At 38.0% G+C, this 21,153-nt stretch overlaps 1 protein-coding gene across 10 annotated transcripts in view; it reads right to left on the bottom strand.

Moving 5' to 3' along the window:
* The window catches only part of LOC150089257 (semaphorin-2A-like), a 1,190,084-nt gene that overhangs the window by 327,742 nt on the left and 841,189 nt on the right, over positions 1-21,153 (bottom strand). For all 10 annotated transcript variants that reach the window (XM_090388614.1, XM_090388640.1, XM_090388608.1 and 7 more), the window contains one exon: positions 19,542-19,593. In XM_090388614.1, coding sequence (XP_090244740.1) covers positions 19,542-19,593 — 52 coding nt within the window. The remainder of the gene's footprint in view (positions 1-19,541; positions 19,594-21,153) is intronic.

Here is a 21,153-nt window from a genome sequence, read left to right as displayed (position 1 = left end):
CGAACTCCAGAGCAAGCAGCACAACAAGCATTGCGGTTTTTCCGAGTCCTCACGGGGACTCTCCCGCTGGACCTTGAGGTGCTCCGATGTGGACTGATGTACCACCTTTCACGGAAAATTCCCATAACAACGAATGGATTCACAATGGATATGACTAAGGAGTATATAAAGGAAAAAGCAAGAATATCGGATCATCTGACGCAACAGTGGCAGACTAGGTGGAGCGAGAAAAGTAAAGTCGAGATCACCCGTAAATTCATATACAATGTCACGAAACTATATCCAAAGGCTCCAGAATGGCTTTGCCCAGGACTGAACACCACCTTTCTCCTCACAGGACATGGACCTTTTAAAGATAAGCTCCACAGTATGGGTATTATTGAGGAACGGCACTGCCCCTGTGGCGAGATAGAAACCTTTATCCATGAGTGCGAATTATATGAAGACCTAAGGGGAGAACTCATCACGAGAATAAGATACATTCCCACAAACCACGAATACTGCCTACTTGACTGCAAGGAGGAATTTGTTGCCCTCAGCAAATTTGCGCAGGCTTTATTCTGTAGACAAAAAATAATGATAGCAATTTATCGAGGAACGAACTAAAAGACAATCTTCAGATGTGGTGTTGAGACACTTAGACAGGACTGTTGAAATGGGTGATCCCTAATGATAGCAATCCAACAAGGAATACGCTAAACAGACAAAGAGATGAGAGGACATGACACTCAAATAAGACTGGCAAGACTAATGATTCCCCACTGAAAGTAATCCATCAAGAAATGCACTAAAGAGGCAAAACCCGATGCCACTGATTCCCCAAAGACAGCAAATCAACTAGGAATGCATTAAAGAGGCACATCACATCTGACGAATAGCCATATGGCAAACTGGGCTGGATACCCTTGTCTCAGCCTGGTTTCTTCGCCCCTCCCTGGCAGGAGGGTGACGGCCCTGCTGTCTCCTCCCCCCTCCTGCCGCCCCACTCTTCCCTCTGGCAGAGCATGGGCATGCTCTGCTGCCCCTCTGGAGGCCATCTTCCCTGTCGGCATCCTCCTGCTTTCTAACTCCCAGTCTTTTGCCTCCCCACCTACTTCTCCTTACACAGAACAAATTTCTTTCCCCACAGGCCCAAATTGAAATACGCCTAAATTACTGCCCGACTTATTAAGCCTTTAGAACAAGTTTTTAGCGAATAACCCCAACCCCACGCACTGCTAAAATTAACCGCATTTTGAAGAAACCGCGTTTTTTTTTTTTTTTTTTTTTTTTTTCAAATCAGGTCCTAGCCACTGAAATCTCAGGAAAGTAGGTGGTAGGACCACCCAGAGTACTTTACAAAATACTGGTAACACCCGGCCGGTCTCCCCGTTGGCGAGGTATGGTAACGTCGAGTCCTATCTGGGGTCCGGCGGCTAACAGGCCAGAAGAACAAGGGGCACAACATATTACACAGTACAAATCCCACACACTTTTGAAATCTCTGGCTTGTCCGATACAACAAACACAGGCGGAGATGGGAGAAATCCCAGGTGCCGCTAGATCCCAAACATACCAAATACCTACCTCACATGGATGACTGGACCCAGGGTATTACAGCAGAACATCGCCCAAAGCATGACACCGCCGCCACCGGCTTGTTTTTGTCCCACGGTGCATCCAGGCGCCATCACTTCCCCAGGTAAACGACGCACACATACACGGCCGTCCATATGGTACAACAGGAAACGTGATTCATCGGACCAGACTACCTTCGTCCAATCACTCAAGGTCCAGTTTCGATGCTCGCATGCTCATTGTAGGCGCTGTCGCCGGTGAACCGTGGTTAGCATGGACACTCGAAGTGGCCTGCGGCTACGCAGCCCTATTTTCAGCAGAGTTCGATGTATTGTGTGTTGTGATGCATTACTCCCATCACCAGCATTCCAATTTCCGGTGAATTGCGCCACAGTCGCCCTTCTGTTGCCATGTATCATCCGGGACAGCCTTCGCTCACCTCGAGCATCGATGTGCCGTGGTCGTCTAACACCTCGCCGGGGGTTCGTGAATTTCCCTCCTCGGATCACTAGGTACTAACCACGGCTGACCGTGGGCATCCCACCGGCCGTGCCGTTTCGGATATGCTCTGGCCCAGTTGTCTGGCCATTACAATTTGGCCTTTGTCAAACTCGCTTAAGTCCGCTGCCTTTCCCATCTGAAGAACAAGAGTAACACTAAATAACGGAGCTCAGTATCAGGTGTTCTTTTATACCGTGTCCCGACCCGCGCACTCGCCGTAGTTCACCTGCAGCTGCTTCGATTTGCATAACGACTTGCTGGTCATAATGTTTTGGCTCATCGGTGTATATAAAATGCAGTTAACTTTTTTCTTTAACTATAAATCATTCTACTAGCAATTTTATGCCATTGTTCAAATTAAACATTACATAATCGATGACATATTTATAGCCGATGTTGAAACTTGCTATTATAACTCAAATTTAATACAGAAAAATATAAAAAAAAACATATATGCAAAAAATGGGGTATGTAGAGTCATGAATATATGTATATTAAATAAGAGAAAATTAAAATAATCAAATTAAGAATACAGCTAATTAAAAATTAATTAGTTTTTACATATTGATAAGCACTTCGACCAAGCTCTATCAATGCAGAAAGAATATGTAATTAAAGGAACTCTTTAATTCCATATTCTAGTGTTATTTATTCTCGGCGGATACCACCACCCATGAGTGGTGGTATCCGCCGAGAATAAATAACAGTAGTCTTCTTCACGGGTGAAGTGTTATTTATTCAAGGTAGTGCAATACCATGGCAACTCTTTGTGAAGGCATTCACAATATGAAATATAACCAAAACGATGCCAATTCAATTTAATTAATTACTTTGGTAGATGGCTACGTTAAAATGATGCTTTTGCACTAACCTACATGTTAGTCATTCTACCTGGTAGAATGAGGCCTTTGCCCTTAAATATTTTATAGTCTTTACCAATTTTTATTAAAATATTTTCTCTTATGTATAAAAATCAAAAAACTTAAATATTACTTAAAGTTTTTGAAATTTATTAAATAATATTTAAAAAATTAAATAACATTAAGAAATTTCTATAATATTCCAAGCAGGCATAGAAAGCTCCTGATTGTGGTAGAACATTGTAAAAATACCTAAATGTTGTAGATGATTCTAGTGTTTTGCAATAATATAAATCGAGGAGTAAGAGCTGTAACTTATAAAATCGAATACTCGTTATGCAGAAACAGTGTTCGGTGTAAGTTCCGAGTTTTTTGATAAACATGACAAGAAATAAGGAATCGGGTATTGAAAAAAAAAAAAAAAAACGAGAAATACTATTGTAACTGTATATAAATTAAGTTATTCCATGAAAAGTATTGGCAAAAAAACTAGGCGTAGTATTGGCAAAAAACTAGGCGTAGTATTGGCAAAAAACTAGGCGTATAAATTACCATTCGATGATTCAAAGAGAATGGCAGTTCGAAGGACAAACCACGATCAGGACGACCAGGAGTAACATCGGAAGCATAAGATAAGATCATAATACTGATTTCTAAATGCAACAGACGACTTAGTACACCTGAATCAGAGCTGAATTCAATAAGAACAGAGAAATTAATATTTATATCCATTGTAAAACTTGGTCTTAAATAAGCAGGGCTTCATGATCGTGTAGCGATCCGAAACCCTTATTAAAAACGGAAAAATCGAAAGTGGTTGGCTTGGGCTAATAGTCATCAACACTGAACAATTTAATAGTGGGAAAAAAGTACTGTAGAAGGATGAATACAAATTTTTGGATCCATGAGTGGAGTTTGTGAGACGATCAAATGAGGAATGAATGGTGCCACATCGTTTAGTGCTTACAAATCAAGCTCCGTTGTATAGTTCCATCGTGATCATGGGTTGCTTGTGTTTTTCTGGAGTATGTGACATCATGAGAATTAAAGGAATTTTATGAAAAGGCTAAAAAAAAAAAAAAAAAAAAAAAAAAATCCAACCTTGAACGTAATGCAATATCAACTGGACTTCGACTATGTCAAATGTCGAAGAACTTTTATATTACAAAAAGACATAACACTGATTTCTAAACGCAATTTACTACTTACTGCACCTGAATCCGAACTGACTTCAGTAGGAACAGAGAAACCGTAGTATCATAGCTCTAAGTTGGGTAGGGACTAAACAAGAGGAAGATGTATTGCAAATTACGGCGTGGCCACCCCAATCGAGTTTATGAGATTATCTAGACCGCAAAAGTTTCCCCATCTTCGCAAAATTTATGGGGAACCTTGCAAATCGCTTGGAATAATTTTAGTCAAGAAGCTGTTATAAAATTAATCGCCAGAATGGCATGTCTGTTTAAGGCAGTGATAAAATCTCTGCCTTATACTTTTTTTTTTTTTTTTGCTGAAAAATCAGTATAGTTGTTAATATTAATCATTTCAATTTTTTTTCGCAATAAATTTTTCAATACTTAATAAGAAAGCTCAAAGTACTTTGTAGTTTTTTTTTTTAAATATTAAACCTTACATTTTCAGATGTAATTTGAAAAAAAATAAATAATAATAAAAAAATAATTAATAAACGAAAATTGTTGTCATATGCTGTGATTCCAAACTTTTAGGCGGAGTGCATGTGGACGGACAGATTGTCACAGTAGAGACAACAGGTGGTTTAAGCATATATGCTAAAGCGCCTAACTACAACTGTACTAAATGAGTACAGAAGCAAAACTGAATGATTACAGAAATGTAACTAGATTGGACTAGCACATGGAAAGAAAAAGTAGGAATGAGATATCTGAGAAATTTTAAATTCTGGCTGCTACAATAGCATTACAAGATGTAGACAAACACTTGCAATTGATTTCGAGTACTTTGGTTCTTCCTTTTATTATCTGACTCAGAATGACAGACTTCTGCGGGTCGTAGAGACCACGGTTAATCAGGAGTATACTGCATATTACATTACCCTTCATAAAGTGCTTTCTTATCTTTGCATGATTTATTTACTGTATATATATATATATATATATATATATATATATATATATATATATATATAAGACAGAGAGAGAGAGAGAGAGAGAGAAATATACAGGCTATTTTTAGCAAGCTAACCTAAGCAATGGAAAAAGATAGCCCCCCCCCAATAATGGAACTTATTTCATCAGGTTATCGGGTTGCCTCAGTTTTACATAGCAAATAAACTATACTTTTCCAGAAGGGCTATTACTATTTATTTATATATAACATGGCGTTACCCACAACTACTGTTTTGTGCTTATTGCTACCTCACCAGAGGAAAGCTAGAAGTGCAGTATCTGAAAACCTTGTGACGATTTAACTCCCGAGATGAGACGCCAAGTGATGCAATGGAACCAGAGAGTGGAACCACATTACAAATAAAGAGAATTATACTTATCTTAGATGATAAGTTGTTCATCTAATTAATCATTTGTTACGACGGTCTCAAAGATGAGAAGGCTATTTTGAAAATAGTCTTTTGCACTGCAGTCACTCACAGAAAACTGTGAGTGAAAAAAAAAATTAAATTCAAATATTTTATTTCCACATCAGTGGGCACCCTTGGAACAGCCTGGTTCGGCTATAAGGGTGTACATTATGCAAATTCTAGTTGATTACGTTGATTGGAATTTCAAGAGATCAAAAATACATAACAAAATAAAAATAAATAAATAAAATAATAAAAATAAAATAAATAAATAAGAAACAATAAAAAACACAACGGTGAATCCGGGGAAGCCTTTGCAGGGAATTCTTTTCATATAAATTGCTCATGTTTATAGAGTTATTTTACTATGTCCTGTCTATAGCGCTTCGAGCGGCAGAAAGATGAGGCATCAATTCCCAGAATGTTATATATTCCGAACGTATTCGCCGGAAACACTAACCTAAGGTATTGCACGTTTTGTAGAGAAGACTGTAGGCAAGCTGTTGAACTGCAAAAAGACAGTCCCCCCCATAATGGAACTGATTTCTTCAGGTCGGGTGTTTGCAGAAATATCTCAGATGTCAGGCGAATCCATTTGGTCGCATAGAAGTTGTACCAAGGTGTGTCGATTCCTCTCTTTGCCGATGGATTTCCCAGGGCTTCATGCCAAGGTTTTCATAGAGCATGCTCCTAGAGATGGTGAAAGGGTAGCCCATCTCCTTGTTTAGCCATCTGAGGAGCCAATATTCAACCCCCAGAAATCTTTTTAATTAAGTAGAGGAGGCTCCTGACCACAGTACTGATGTATATCTGATATCAAAATCAAAAAATACGTGAGTGACAACTTTCAGATTGACTCAACAAGTAGCACGAAGACCATTTTGGTTCTGAGGGAGCTACAGAATATTTATTACATGCGCAAGGCCGGATCACAATTGTTGTGATCAGGATTTCAGAAGGAGGGTCTTCCTTCAAAAAGGCACGAAACCAACACTCTGAACGTAGTTTAATTCCGCTACCATAAATTTCAACAAATAAATTATCTAATAGATGTTATGCTCCGAATATTTTCTGCGCATCTTCTGTCATGAAGATGCGGTTTATGCTGTAGTTCAACAGCTGCTAACTGCAGCGGCATTAATTTCGGGGTTAGTGGGTGTAATGACCCGTGATATCCCACCAACCCCAACCTGGGTCCATCACTGGCGCAAGGCCACAGACGATCGCCTGCATTTAAGGAAACTGCATAATCGAATGCTTTCTGAAGAAAAGGATATTTTGAATTAATTTTTTTTTCTTGCTTGCCAAGGAGAGGACGGAATAAGCATTTCCCTTAAAATGTGGAAAAAAAAAAAAAAAAAAAACATTTTCCTTACATACTTCGATAATCTTAGATTATCGACAAAATATAAAAAAAATACGCCTTTATTAAACTGAAAGTAATTACAATCCAAAATTAACAGCTTTGTTTATACCACCGTTTTGGTATGCTTGCTAAAACACGTGGAACGTTCAGCAATCTGGCAGGGAGGGGGATTCATAGTTTTGCTACTGGTTTTTTCATAACAAATATCGTGAAGTGGACATATTTCACATATATAAACGTTTAAAAGGTATTAATTATCTACATTTCAAAACATTCTAATTGTTCTAAAAGTTTCTAAAACTTGGATCGCTCTCTAACTAAATTCCATTTTTGATATTACAGTCACGTCGTTGCTGTTCTTATCTTTTTAACTCTACTTCTGGACAATTTAGGAGCAGCTGCATGCTCAGATGGCTGAGAAGAAAATTTGTCCCCATAATTTTTCAGCTACATAGCGTTCTTTTACTTTCCTCATAGAAGAAAACCTTTCAGATCACAGCATGGACACTTCAGTTTCTACAAGACCATATTCATTTCGTAATCACAAAGAAATGTTTTTTTTTTTTTTTTTTTTTTTTTGTGACATTTATAATTAATGGTTTTATAATTAAATTCGAGATCTGCATTTGTCACCTACAAATCGAATTTTCACGATGTATATTTTGGACACCATTCTTATTATCTTCTCTGTAATGAAAACTAAATTCTTATCAAGCAATTTTAATTACACTTCTGGGTTCTATCAACTGCATGGAAATTGCTCTCATTAAAACGGAAAGCGAAATACCGCCAGTGCTAAAAATAGAATATAAATCGAGTTCTTACTTCAGAGCACTCGTTTGACAAAACAACATGGCGCGGAAAGATGAAACTAGGGTGGAAGGCAGAACTCACCATCGTACGTGCTTATAGGAGACTGCTGCACCCATAGGACTTGCGCTTCTTCCTATGGGTGCTGGAAATATTACATTTAGTTTAGTGTGCATAGTTGGGCCCGCCTCCTCGTGGCGTGGACGGGTACTGAGAAGTAGCCTTCCCGGTGATCGCTGTTTCCTGGTAGCAAAGCGGCCAGAAACAACACACACACACACACACACACACACACACACACATACATACACACTAAGCAAAATAGCACTACACTCATTTCTGGAGATTGTACAGAGTTTTGAATATCATCACAGAGAACCATGACACATATCCACATTCGAAAACAACCACTTGATGATTGTCCACACGGGATTATGCATTAATCAAGTGAATGTTTTAAAGCAATATCGGTTTCAACTAGTGCTTATATTTTAATGTAAATTGACTTGTTTCATAGTGGGGCAAGTTGCCCAAACCTTGTTAACAAGAAGTTCAGCCACATTTTAAAGAATACACTACAAAAATAAGTTATTTTATTATTATTGCAATTTGAGCGGCAGCTTCCATGAATAATTTTCACGGTCACACTTGCAACCGTAGGTGCAGTTCTGTGTTCGTTGGCTCATAAATGTTGCCTTACATCAGTCAACGTTGGCGACATTAACGGAAGTCTTCTTTTATTATCGAATATTTAATTTTTCATCGCAATTATACGCTGGTGACTAGTGTGCAAAACTTAAGGACCACAGCTATTTCTAAACAACCACAATCTTTACTTAAGATACTCTTTACTGATGAGAGTAGATTCAGTCTCAACAGCGATTCTGGACGTCAGCTAATCTGGCGAGAGGTTGGCATACGGTATCATCGCGCAAACATCACTGAAAGGGATCGATATGGCGTTCGACGTGTTCTTGTCTGGGGAGGCGTTATCCCCTGAAGTAATTCTTCCCCATGTGCGTCTGTTCCGAGGTGCCGTTGGCACCGGGTTCGTGTTTATGGATGATAGCGCCACACCCCATAGCACTGCAGCTGTAATATGCTTTTGGAAAGTGAGGACATTGTTCGTATGGATTGGCCTGCCCGTTTCGGCCAATCTAAATCCCATCGAACACATATGGGACGCTCTGGGGAGACGCCTAGCGGCACGTCCACACCTACCAGAAAACGTTCACCAGCTGAAGATGGCGCTGACAGAGGAATGGACGATGTTACCGCAAGAACTTATCAACAACATTGTTCTAAATATGGACAGGCGGTGTAAAGCCTGCATAGACATTAGGGGTGGCCATATCTCTGGCAGCCAGTGCTATGTTGCCATTTTTGAATAAAGTCCCTCTGTACCGTTTTGTTTCCAGTGTTGTGTCGGTATTTCCTTCATTTCTGTACCTCACGAGGTTCCTTTGGTATGCGTTTCCGATTTCCAGGCCACTCCTATGAGAAGCTACAGGTGAAATTATGACTGGTCCTTAAATTTTTCACACCAGTGTACACCATTTTAGTGAATATAGCATAAGAACGAAAATTAGAAACAAAAAATCAGACGAGCAAACATTAGCGGATGCAACACACCACATGTTGCGACGAAACATAATTTAAGTATATTGTAATTGAAAAATATGCCAGTAAGTGACAGATATAAATTAAACAAATATACACCACAACAAAAAACCAAGAGAGACAGGCGGGAGGAATAAATCAAGGTAAAGGATGTTGCACAAGAAAAAAACACTCCCGCTCCTAAAGTAATTTGGAAGAGATGTCAATTAATTATACATAATAATTTAAAAAAAAAGAAAGCCAATTAAACTAAATTTAGCACCTGACGACTTGGGGTACCCACAATGGGTGCCCCAAGCCATCATCAGCCGGGGAAGCACTGCATTTCGAACATTAAACAAATTGGTGAAACGCAGAATTAGCCAACACACTAATCAACCCTCAATGCACGAGACTTGAATAATGGGGCCCTTATGCAGTGAAAATTTATGCTAGAATAGATCAGAGCACTCACATGACAACACCAAACCCAAACCACTGACACAAAGGCAGTTAAACAGGAATACATCTAAAGGATATTAATGTCGGTCTATTTATTTTATGTTCGTTTCACCCGGTTGGTCAAGTTGTGGTTGGTTTTCGGCTCTGCGCCCGTAATTTGGCCCTGATGCCTGTGGAAGGGCGCCACTAAATTCAACTTAATTGTTTTTTTTTAATTTATATTATTTAGTATTATTAACTGGCATTTATTCTAATTTACATTACCAACGGGAGTGTTTTTCTTCCGCAGTGCCCTTTTATCTTGATTTATTTCCCCCCCCATCTTCTCCTTCTTGGTTTGTTGCTGTGGTATTTACTAGTTTAATTTCTATTCGTCACTTTACTAGGCTTACCATGGGACTGGCATATTTTTTAATTATACTTAAACTGTGTATATGGTGGGACACAATACCTGGTAAAGTTGGAACAGATGCCACACTTTTTGAATAAATAAATAAAAATATATATACTATTCAAGAAGGAACTTTTAACAAAAATTTTCTCACTATAAGAACTGAACAAAAAATATAAGTAAAAGCTTAACAAAGCTCCCTTAGTAGTTTATGTAATATATTCATGCGAATCGCATACAGTAAATTTGTATTCATAATTATTTTTTTTTCACTTATGCTCAAGGCCCGATTCACCAAAGCGAGGTGGTGCCATTACTCTCAAACCCACGAGGTCGAGGAAGCCCCGAAACAATGCAATTATTGTTAGTACAGAGCCTTGGGATATTATTTTTAGGACCTCTAAAAATAAAGTAATAGTGTCCAGGGCCCCAGGCAACCTAAATCCGGCATTTCATATATGGAAGAACAAAATGTGATCCACTTCAAACGCCAAAATAAAAGACAGACAATTATGTTTAACGTCTACGAATTTTGACAGAGGCTTTACTTAAAAATGATCGTCTTATTAGATCTCCTGGGAATCTCGCCTAGTTATATATGTACCACCAATCCCCACTAACAGCTTGTAACAAAAATGTGGTTAAAGACGAAGAAATAAAACAAGAAAAAGTAAGTCTGGTCGAAGGTGGACACCGGGTATTTTGGTTGAAAAATGCTATGTCTGAAATCCTGACATGAGTAGACTCAGAAAACTCTCTCTCTCAGGAAAAAATATTTGAATACCCACCGTTCATTATCTTCTTAAAGAAACGAATTCACATAAAAAAAATAAATAACATATATATATATATATATATATATATATATATATATATATATATATACAGGGTTGATAAAATTAAAGTATCCCTATGTAGAGGGCTCTGGAGAGAGTTCTAAGGCTCGTACTGAAGAGAAATTTGGATAACAAGTACAATAAAGAATGCGCTCGCCATTTACTGGAAAAAAAAAAAAATTAGCTACAAATTTGTCATTGTATGGCGCGTAACTATGTTAGTTACGATTATGCAAATAACTTACGTTATTTGCATAATCGTAAGTTATTGCCACAGCGAAACTACTCAACTCTACGGTACTGTATAAAAGCAAAGCAGTCTCTTCAAAATCGTACAGTAGTTTGCCTGCACTATAGCAGCAATGCCAACAACGTTGCAGGAAAAGGTGCTATTAGTGAAGCTGTACTATCAGAACAGCAACAATGCAGCTGCGGCTATCAGAGAATTCAGGCGCAGAAGGCCCCCTTGACCTATGACTGTTTGTGCTGTCCGCAAAATGATTGCGAAATTTGAAGCGACAGGACATCTTGGTGTTCAACCAAGTAGAGGTCGAAAACGAGTGGACTCCTCTCCTGTTGAAGATGTGGCTATGGCTGTCGTGGATTTATCAATTCAATCTCCGTGTGCCGGCTGTTTCTCGTGAGTGGGCATGCCGTATTCCACTGTAAGGCTAGTAATGCGTCAGGTGTTGCGGTACTATCCTTACAAGATGCACATGCTACAGCAGCTAAAGCATGGTGATGAAGATATTCGTTTCACATACGCACTTCAGTTTCTGGCGCGAATGACAGTGGATATCACTTGGTCATGGAACATCCTTTGGAGTGATGAAGCCCACTTCTGCTTAAATGGACAAGTGAATACACATAATTGTCGCTTTTGGGCAACAGAAAACCCTCGAGTTATCCAAGAGGTCCCGTTGCATTCTCCAAAAGTGACAGTGGTGTGGATTTACGGCCACATTCATGATTGGGCCATGTTTTTTTGAACAGGTAACATCGACTGGGCCCTGCACCTGTTCTGTCACTGGATAGCGATATTATGAAATGTTGGCAAATTTCGCAATACCACAGCTGCAACAACGTGGGTGCCTTTAGGATACGATATTCATGCAAGATGGTGCGCCACTCCACATCCACTGTTGTATCCAAAGATTGCTAAGGCAACACTTTACAGACGAACAGGTCATCAGCCGTTGTTTCCAGACATCTTGGCCACCCCTATCACCGGAACTCACCTCATGCGACTTCTGGTTGTGTGATTTTTTGAAGAACCAGGTACATTATGTGAATGCCGTATTTCCCAAATCTCCAAATTGGTTTTTACCTGGTCTTTATACCACCTACCTCATTACCGGACACGGCTCAATAAACCATAAACTCACATCCATAGGAATCATTGACAACTCCTGCTGTGCATGTCGTGAAATAGAAGACTGGAACCATCTAGTATATACCTGTAAACACTATGAGGACCTCCGCAGCATCCTGTTTACTCGTATACAAGATAATCCTCAAGGAAATGAACACTTATTCATCACAGAAGAAAACTACTACTACTATGAGTTTACCAAGTTTACACAAGCCCTCTTCACAAGATGGAGTACCTTATTGCCAACACAAAATAGGAACAACCCACACACACATCTGATTCTTACCTAACTGGCCAACCGATCTTAATCTGGATAGGATCAACTGGCGTACAGGCCATCTGATTCCTCAATGGCAACTTACACGCAGCTCTCTTGCTGTGTCTTATTTATCGTCCTTCCCGGGTTCCCCTTTCAACTGATGGCGCTTATTGCTCCATTGATAACCTGGAGGATGCCTTCGCCTACATCCTCCATATTTCTAGCTATACCCTCCTTTCTTGAGTACAATCTGTAATTCCCCGACTCTACCTTTTTTTTTTTTTTTTTTGTTTCCGTCCAGGAAGCTCCGACGACCCTGGCGGAGACAAGCCAGAGAATAATGGGCAGACTGGCTACCTCCTAGTGGTGTGTGCGGGCAACGTGGAGTCCCACCAGGGACCCTGCAGCCAAATGCCAGGACACACAACACAACCTAACGCAATATGTCATATACATAACGCATATACAACACACAACAGTTTTCTGGCATTTATAGTAGTACGGTATTCCTTCACAGCGATCATATGGCGCAGATGTGAGAAACCACAGGTGGCGCCTGACCCTAATACTATGTATCGGGAAGGATGTCAAACTCTGGCAGATCTGAAGGACAGCATTAGACGTCATATGCTGTCTATTCCAGTTGACATGTTACGTTCTGCTGTAGAAAATGCTGTTCTTCGAATGGAAACTGTTGTTGACCAAAATGGAGGCTACATTGAACAATTGTAGCGCTGTTCAAGTGATTTGTTTTGCCACAGCGCCATATAGTGACAAATTTTGTAACTAATTTTTTTTTCCCAATAAATGGCGAGCGTATTCTTTATTGTACCTGATGTCCAAATTTCTCTTCAGTACGAGCCTTAGAACTCGCTCCAGAGCCCTCTACACAGGGATACTTTAATTTTAGCAATCCTGTATATCACTCATATTGTTTCAACTTCAACGTAAATCACTTTCAGAGAAAGCTCCCCTCAGGAGATGCCAAGATCTCAATACATTATTCACAATGTATGTTTTGCAATAGAGACCACATTGTGTTTTAATATTAGTGAAATGCTACTCGATAACAAATTAAATTACAAAGTAATATCTACTATGAATTCGGACTCACAGCATGGTAGCTGGTATGTTGTCTCATTTCCCTAGCATTCTTAAATCGCATATTAAATTTCTTACATGAGTGAATAGCCCATTAAAACTTATAATGGCCTGAGTTTATTTATTTACTTAATATTCGAAGTTTTATTACATTTTGCTTAAGGTTCATTACAGGTGTACCTACAATATATGGTTCTTATAATAAAACTCAAAGCACGCGGAGTCAATCTGGGTTCCCTATAACGGAGGAAAGATGGAGCCTTCCAGCATGCCCCTGGACTTTTCTTTATATGGAATACACTACTGGCGAACTCTTCCTTTGAAAATTTAGTTTGACAATAGTCAAAAAATATTCCAATGTTTCTCAACTAGTGGCACGTGAGGGATGTGAGGTAAATTCTGAAAAGTTTTATGACTGATTAAAAATGATTTAATATATAATTTACTGATAACCTTTCCTAGAGACTATACTGGGCATTTTAATTAAATTAAACCCATACAGTTAGTTTTTTTTTTAGTTGTTGGTGCATCAGCTTCTGTGGCCATAATGCACCTCCCGAAGTTTTTGTATTTTATTGTGATCCAAGCCAGAGGCGGGATTCGAACCCGCGACCCAAAGGTCGCGGGTTCGATTTATTTTTTTATTATTATTATTTTTTTTTTTTTTTCAGAATTTATCAAGTACCATGTGTTTATTTTCTTAAAACTTTGCTGATAGAATCACAATGAATTTCGTTATAAAACATTACTTATTTTTGATACGATTAGTATATATAATTATATACATATTTCAAATTATTCGCTCTATGTATAACAAATTGACAAAGTTATTATATATCTGTATAAAAATAAGAATAAAGTTGAGTTGTTTCACACATTAAACTTTGAATTTTCTTTTTTCAAGGGGGTCCACAAATGTGTTTTGATTTTTGAAAGGGGTCCGTAAATCTCAGTAGTTTGGGAACCGCTGACGTAATTGTTGTCTCTTGTTTCTGTAATAATCGTGTATAGTAAGCTAATGTATAACAACATTAATGAAAACTGAAATGTAAACTATATGTTGAAATTTACTCACAATATCATCCCTAAGTCATGGTAGTATTATTCTGATGTGAAACCCCTGGCCTTGGGCCGTGAGGAGTACACCGCAACTTAATTTTGTATTTATTTCCTGCTTGTTATAATAAAGATTCTCTTTGTATAAAATCATTTTTAAGCGTTCGCAAATGAATGAAGCGTAATAGACGCTTCATTCATTCATCATCAGAAAGGATGAAGGCAATAGGCCTTCATCCTTTCCGACTGTATGTGACAACTAAGCCTAATCGACGGATTTAGGAAATTTCAGGTCTTTTTGAAAGATTTATAGTGACATCCCACATTTCCATTCAAATCGAAAGAACAGAAATCCGGAATTGTTTCCCATAAAAACTTACATTTTCTATATACATAAATAGAAACATGTTTCCGATGTTTGGTAATTACCCGATAAGAAAAAGTCGTATCGACATCAAATTTTCAGCGAACGCTCTGTTATTTCCTGGAAAGCCTTTAGGATCAATTTCATCGCCCAAACCTCCTCTCCCACAGAAATTTATATATAGTTTACAACGTTCTGCTTATGTTTTATTGGCTTGGGATTTCAGGTCCAATTCCATAGCTCCTCCACCCACAGCTACAAGCTTGCCCCAGAAGTTCTGATAATTTTTCGAATTTCCAGACTTAAGGATCTTTGTACCAAATTTATTGTGCATGGGTCGGATGGAATAGGCCATTGATATACATATTTAATCTACCCATGAAGTTTGGTAAACACTTCCTGAGTACAGAAAAAAAAAATTAATTTAAAAATTGCCTTTATTCACAGCAAATATTTACAAAAATATACAAACAAATCCAAAAAATTAGGCTTTGTAATACATCCAGTTTTTAATCTAAATCCATTTCCCCATCGACGCTGTCTTGCTGTGATAAACTTACAACAGTAATCGGTGCTGCTTTGGAAAAAAATAGTTAAAGTTGTTTGCTTAGCAGCACGCAGTTTTTCTTTGTATAATTCTTCTTAAGCAGTTAAAGCCAATGATAAACTTCTCTCCAAATTAGGATCTATATCCAGATCTCCTTGGCCAAGCTGATTTTCAAGTTTTAAAAACTCAGCTAGTCTTTTCGGGATCATCTTTTTGTGCTTCGCTATCTCTGTATCTTCCTTGTTTTTAATTTTTTCTTAATTTTTATTATTTCTTCACACTGTGATAAAATATCGTCCACTAATAATTGTTCTCCACGAGCTTTAAAAACTACTATAATATCTGCTGTTTTCAGATCTTCAAATCCATCTCCACTAATCATTTTTCCAAGTCTGACATCACTGCCACTGGCATTTCGACCACGGCTTCTATGATGCAAAGGGCTGTTTGTTCGATCAGTGGCTTTCACTAATTGTAAAAGATCTTAGGTAATAGTTTAAAGGTGGCTATAATACTTTGATCCATCGGCTCAATTAACAAAGTTGTATTTGCTAGAAGAAAGGTAACTTTAACATTTGGATGCCGATCAGATAAATGTGAAGAATGACTGGGCGTATTGTCAAGAATAAGGAAGATTGTGAATGCTATGTTTCTCTTCAGACAATATTTTTTTTTTCTGCTTCAGCGAATACATTCAGACTTTTTTTGCTCGACTTTCAGTGAAGCAGTAAGGAGCGTTTTGATATACCTTTAAAACCACGAGGATTTTCTAACGTATAAATTAGAAGCGGTTTGCACTTAATGTCACCTCTGCATTGGCATAAAGAAAGTGTTAATATGTCTTTTGAAACTTTGAAAACTGGGCTTCAGCTCGGCATGCGCTTCCAAAATAAGCTGGTTTCATTAGCCTTAAAAACACTTGACTTGCCAGATAACCCTACTTTAAAGTTTTCAGATACAAGGAAACAGCTTCCGGATCAGCGCTGGCTGCTTCATCAGTTAATTTTAGATTGAGAAGATTTTGACGCCTTTTAAAATTTTCAAGCTAATCCTCACTGGCCTGAAAGACATCTGCACTGGCTGACCGGCTTCTTCTTGCAGGCGATTAAAAATTTGCAGAGCTGTGGTTCGAAAAACAGCAGAACTAAGAGGTATTCTATTTTGATTATGATTCTCTATCCAGAAAGCAAGTAATTTTTCAGTTTTCGCTATGGTAGGATTTCTCACTTTTGCAGTGCTTTCTGCAGCTAATGATGTGGAGCAGGTAACTGAATTTTAAATTTTCTGGGTCACTCACAATGTTAACACCATTTTCTAACTCCTTGAACATTAATTTTTCTTCTAAATTTATTATTATTATTTTATTTTTTTTTGTTTTAGATTTCTCTGTTTTAGGCCCTCTAAAATGAACACACCCTTTATGTACATAAGAAGTAGCGAAAAAAGCAGACAATCATTTTCATACTAAATGGGATGTGCCAGCAAAAAATAGTGTTATTTGGTGGGGGAAAACATTTTTTGATAATCAAAAAACCGCGCAGCGCAAAATTCTTCTGCGCATTCTAAAATTTTGGTAGTAAATACCTGACCGCACAATATCAAAACCTTGCCTAAAAATCGCGTAAATTGAGCAACTAATAAAGCTGCAAAGCCGGTTTGAAAGAATGCTTGGGTAGTAAGCAGCGCTGGCCTCTTTATTTCCCTATTTGCTCTTCAGGGGCAACATCCGAGATGTCTGCAAAAGAAATCGTCTAGAAAAAGACTTCATCACGAAACATTGGCAATCTCCGGTCCCTATTCATCAACTGTCAATTTCCTTACGTGACGGCTATGCGTGGATCCCAGCGGCAGTGTCAGAGGTCAGTGATGTTTGCCTTAGCAGTCGGTGCATCATAGTCATGTTTGCCAGAATACTCTAGGAGGTCTGAATAAGGAAAGCAAGCAAGTAAACGCACGTGCACACACACACACATTCTTTCTCTCTCCTCACGGACAGGCTGGGGATGTCTGTGGGTTCAGTATGACGAGTGACGGTCCCCGATGATGAATGACTGCTACCTAAGCCTCGAAATTGCCAGGGGTAGAGTTGACCGCTCTATATCTGCTAAAACGGCAGTGCTAATGGCAACACTTACTCCATTTCTCCAAAGTGACGGATTGAAAGTGGAGGGGAGAGCCATAATTAAGAAAATACATTTCATGAATTGTAACGGACTGATTCGTTGGCGACCTGTTGACGCTTCTTCGTGCGTGATTTCTCAGAAATCGAATTCGGGGTTACAGGGAAACAATTGGTTGGTTGGTTGTTTGCTAATTTTTCTGTACACTGCGTTTTGGTCTTTGTACGCCAGTTCATATGGTATTCCTATTCGCATGGTTATTTGTCTATGTTCACGGGTAAATAGCTTGTACAAATAACATGCTAGGATGGCCACCAATCATCTGGAGAAGAGAACAAGGGTTCTTTCACCAGCCTAATTGGATAGGAGTAAAAAACAAATTCTGAAGCACAAGCGTCGCTAAGGGCCCAGGAATCCTCTGAAATCGCTCTAAGACATTGGAAATACATTAAGACAGGTGTGTCCAACCTTTTTAGGCTAAGGGCCAAAAATATAAACTGTGGAAAGTCGCAGGACAAGTTCTTTGCGACTAATTATACATTTTTCGAAGTAGTACTTAATTTGTTATCTACGTTTTCTGTTTACTGTTCATAAAGTTAAAAAAGTTAATCCGTGGCTATTAGCAACGATGGAATATTTATACTTATTTTTGGTTACAATAAAAGGATCAATAATTTATTTACATTTTCTTCTAAAGAAAGATACTTGGAAAATAAAAAGAGAAGTTTACCTCAATATAGTACGTAGAACACTTCCGTACTATTTTATTTTACAAATATTGATATCAACGTAGAACGTACTGAGCATTACAGCTCTGGTTCATACTATTTAAAGAAATATATTGTAGTTCATGTTCGTTGTTGACTTGGAAACTGAGTTAAAACTAAGTTTAATTAAATTATGCTTCTGGTAAACTGAACTGAATTTTATGTTTTCCTTTAAGTATAAATGCATATCACGCAAAAACATACAGTATTAAGTTTAAGTAAAATACTAAGTTTATTATTATTAGTGACTAAAATTGAGCTTTACTGCTCTTATATTTTGTAATCTAAAATATTATTAGTGGCATATGATGCACACAAATACGCTTCGGACAAAAAAACAAGCAAAAATTATTAACCCCTCCAATAATTTGTCTAGTTTTTACCTTAATTTATTCAGGTAAAACACCAGATGGAAGTTTGTCAATCACCCGCTGGGTAAAGGCAAACATCTTACATCTGTCCTGCAACCATCCTTCCTCAATTTGAATTTATGCCCCTCAAGGGCGTAGTCTGAGCAAGAGGAAGAATGCCATTGGCATTGAGCTTGTTCAATCCATTCAAAGCCTTAAAAAACCTCGATCAGATCACCTCACAGGTGCCTAGTCTCCAGACGCTACAATTTTCAAAACTGAAGCCCGTCTTGTTAAGACCACCCTTTCATTCCCTTCAATAATCTCGTTGACCTTCTCTGCACCCGTTCCAGCAGATTTAGATCCTAAAACACTGATTATACGTGAATGCACGAATAAAAATTTAATCAATAAATAAAAATTCAAGTAACAAAGTAACCCCCTACTCAGAAAACAAAAAATTGAAAGCGGCGGCCATTAAGAAATTAAATATTTTGCACACGCTTCTTAAAATAAGTACTTAAGATATGAGATCTAAGGAGCAATATTTTAAAAATATTTATTATATGTTGATCTAATAATGTTTCGATTTCTCTGAATTGTAGCTGATTCAGAGCACACGTATAAAAGCTGATTAAATGTATAAACGAATGTAAAAGTACTCACCTCACACCGACTCTTGTTCACATTGCTCAGATTCAGTCGAAAGACCCGGTCCCTGAAAAAAACAAGCAGAAAAAAAAAAAGAATAAGCGCATAATCAGCAGCGACTACGATACAAGGTACATTTTTAAGTTCTCTGGAAAAGTACAGAAATAGTATAATAGAAACTAAAAAAAAAACTCTTATAATTTAAGAAACCAAAAACTTTTTATAGCTATATATAGAAATTCAAGTTAAACTTTCCCAACGGTGTCTTTCAGCTTCAATACATGAATACATTGTTTTGATACACTGCAACAACTTTCCGAACATGTAACACACGATCAATTTTGGAAGTTTTTCGGTCATTACCGTTTTTAGGCTATCTGTGTCATGAGGTATCCTGGAGTAGACCATGGGAAAAGGACAGTGGGGAGAAAATTGGGGTTAAATTTGGTTTCTGGGTGGACACAATGTGGCCACGCCGTCCAGTGCAGTTGTTAGGTAAATTTCCATTCAGTAAATTTTCTAACCTCGAGGAATCACATGCCGGAGCATTACCTTGCTTTTGCACATGTAAAAAGAAGTCTTTTCTTTCAATTTTAGGATTAGAAAAAAGCTTGTAACACAAATTGTCGGTTAATATATTTACTGAACTTGAAAATGCATCATCAGACATTACAATTCCGTTGAGCGAATTTTTATACATTCGGAGGAATATTTTCTGCTAATTCAGCTTTCCTATCGGGATTATCCTTGATAACTGCTGGGTACAATTCTGGAATGTAAACCTTACTATCAGGATTTTTTAAAAATTATTCGTTTTGAATATTTTAAGCTCGCTCGAAAGCTACCATATGGATTTTTTTGGTTGTGGGGGTGAGTCAATCCAGAACCTGCTTAACACGAGGAGCATTATCTTCAGTTCTAGGGTGATTAACTAGACTTCCTGTCTATCCAAAACGTTTATCTGACAAAATCTTTTGAGGGCAATGAGGAATCAATGGTTAAGTCAATCTCTAGAATCTGGATAATTGTCACATCAAAATGCTTGTAATAAAGTTCTACTATAAGGCAATAACAATAAGATTTCAGGGGTATTTCAAAGCAATAATTAAAATAAAATCAAAATTCGTACGCGTTCTATTTCGATCATGAGACTATTCTCAATAAAGATGAAGCACGAGCATTAATTAAGTTATCCACGGTTTTGCTAAGTTGATAATCTTTTTAAAAATTGTACAGCATCATAGACTCCTGAATAGGCAAATTCGCTATATATTTAAAAATCTGAGACACCGCCAGGAGAGCAGTTTTAATATCAGGATATATATATATATATAAAAAAAAAAAAAAAAAAAACTCCACCATATCTCAAAAAAAAAATTCTGATAGACAGGAGACAGTTTGAGCTCAGGATAAGGGAGACATGTGTCTCCTGTATTACTTTACTGAAACAGTAATCTGAAACTTAAGAGGCCAAAGTTTACCAACCTTACAATCACTGGCTTTTCATCAGGGAACATATGCCGAATTGCGAATAATACATGAAATCTGCATTCGACTCAGTGCAAATCGCACCCCTTCTTGCCTTAGAGCTCCTCAAAAATCTATCTAGGAGAATGTTTCACTTCAC

Source organism: Mastigoproctus giganteus, chromosome 2 (assembly GCF_048544385.1).
Source record: "Mastigoproctus giganteus isolate SK-2022 chromosome 2, ASM4854438v1, whole genome shotgun sequence".
NCBI classification, from domain to species: domain Eukaryota; kingdom Metazoa; phylum Arthropoda; class Arachnida; order Uropygi; family Thelyphonidae; genus Mastigoproctus; species Mastigoproctus giganteus.
This window is presented reverse-complemented; position numbering and strand designations above follow the sequence as displayed.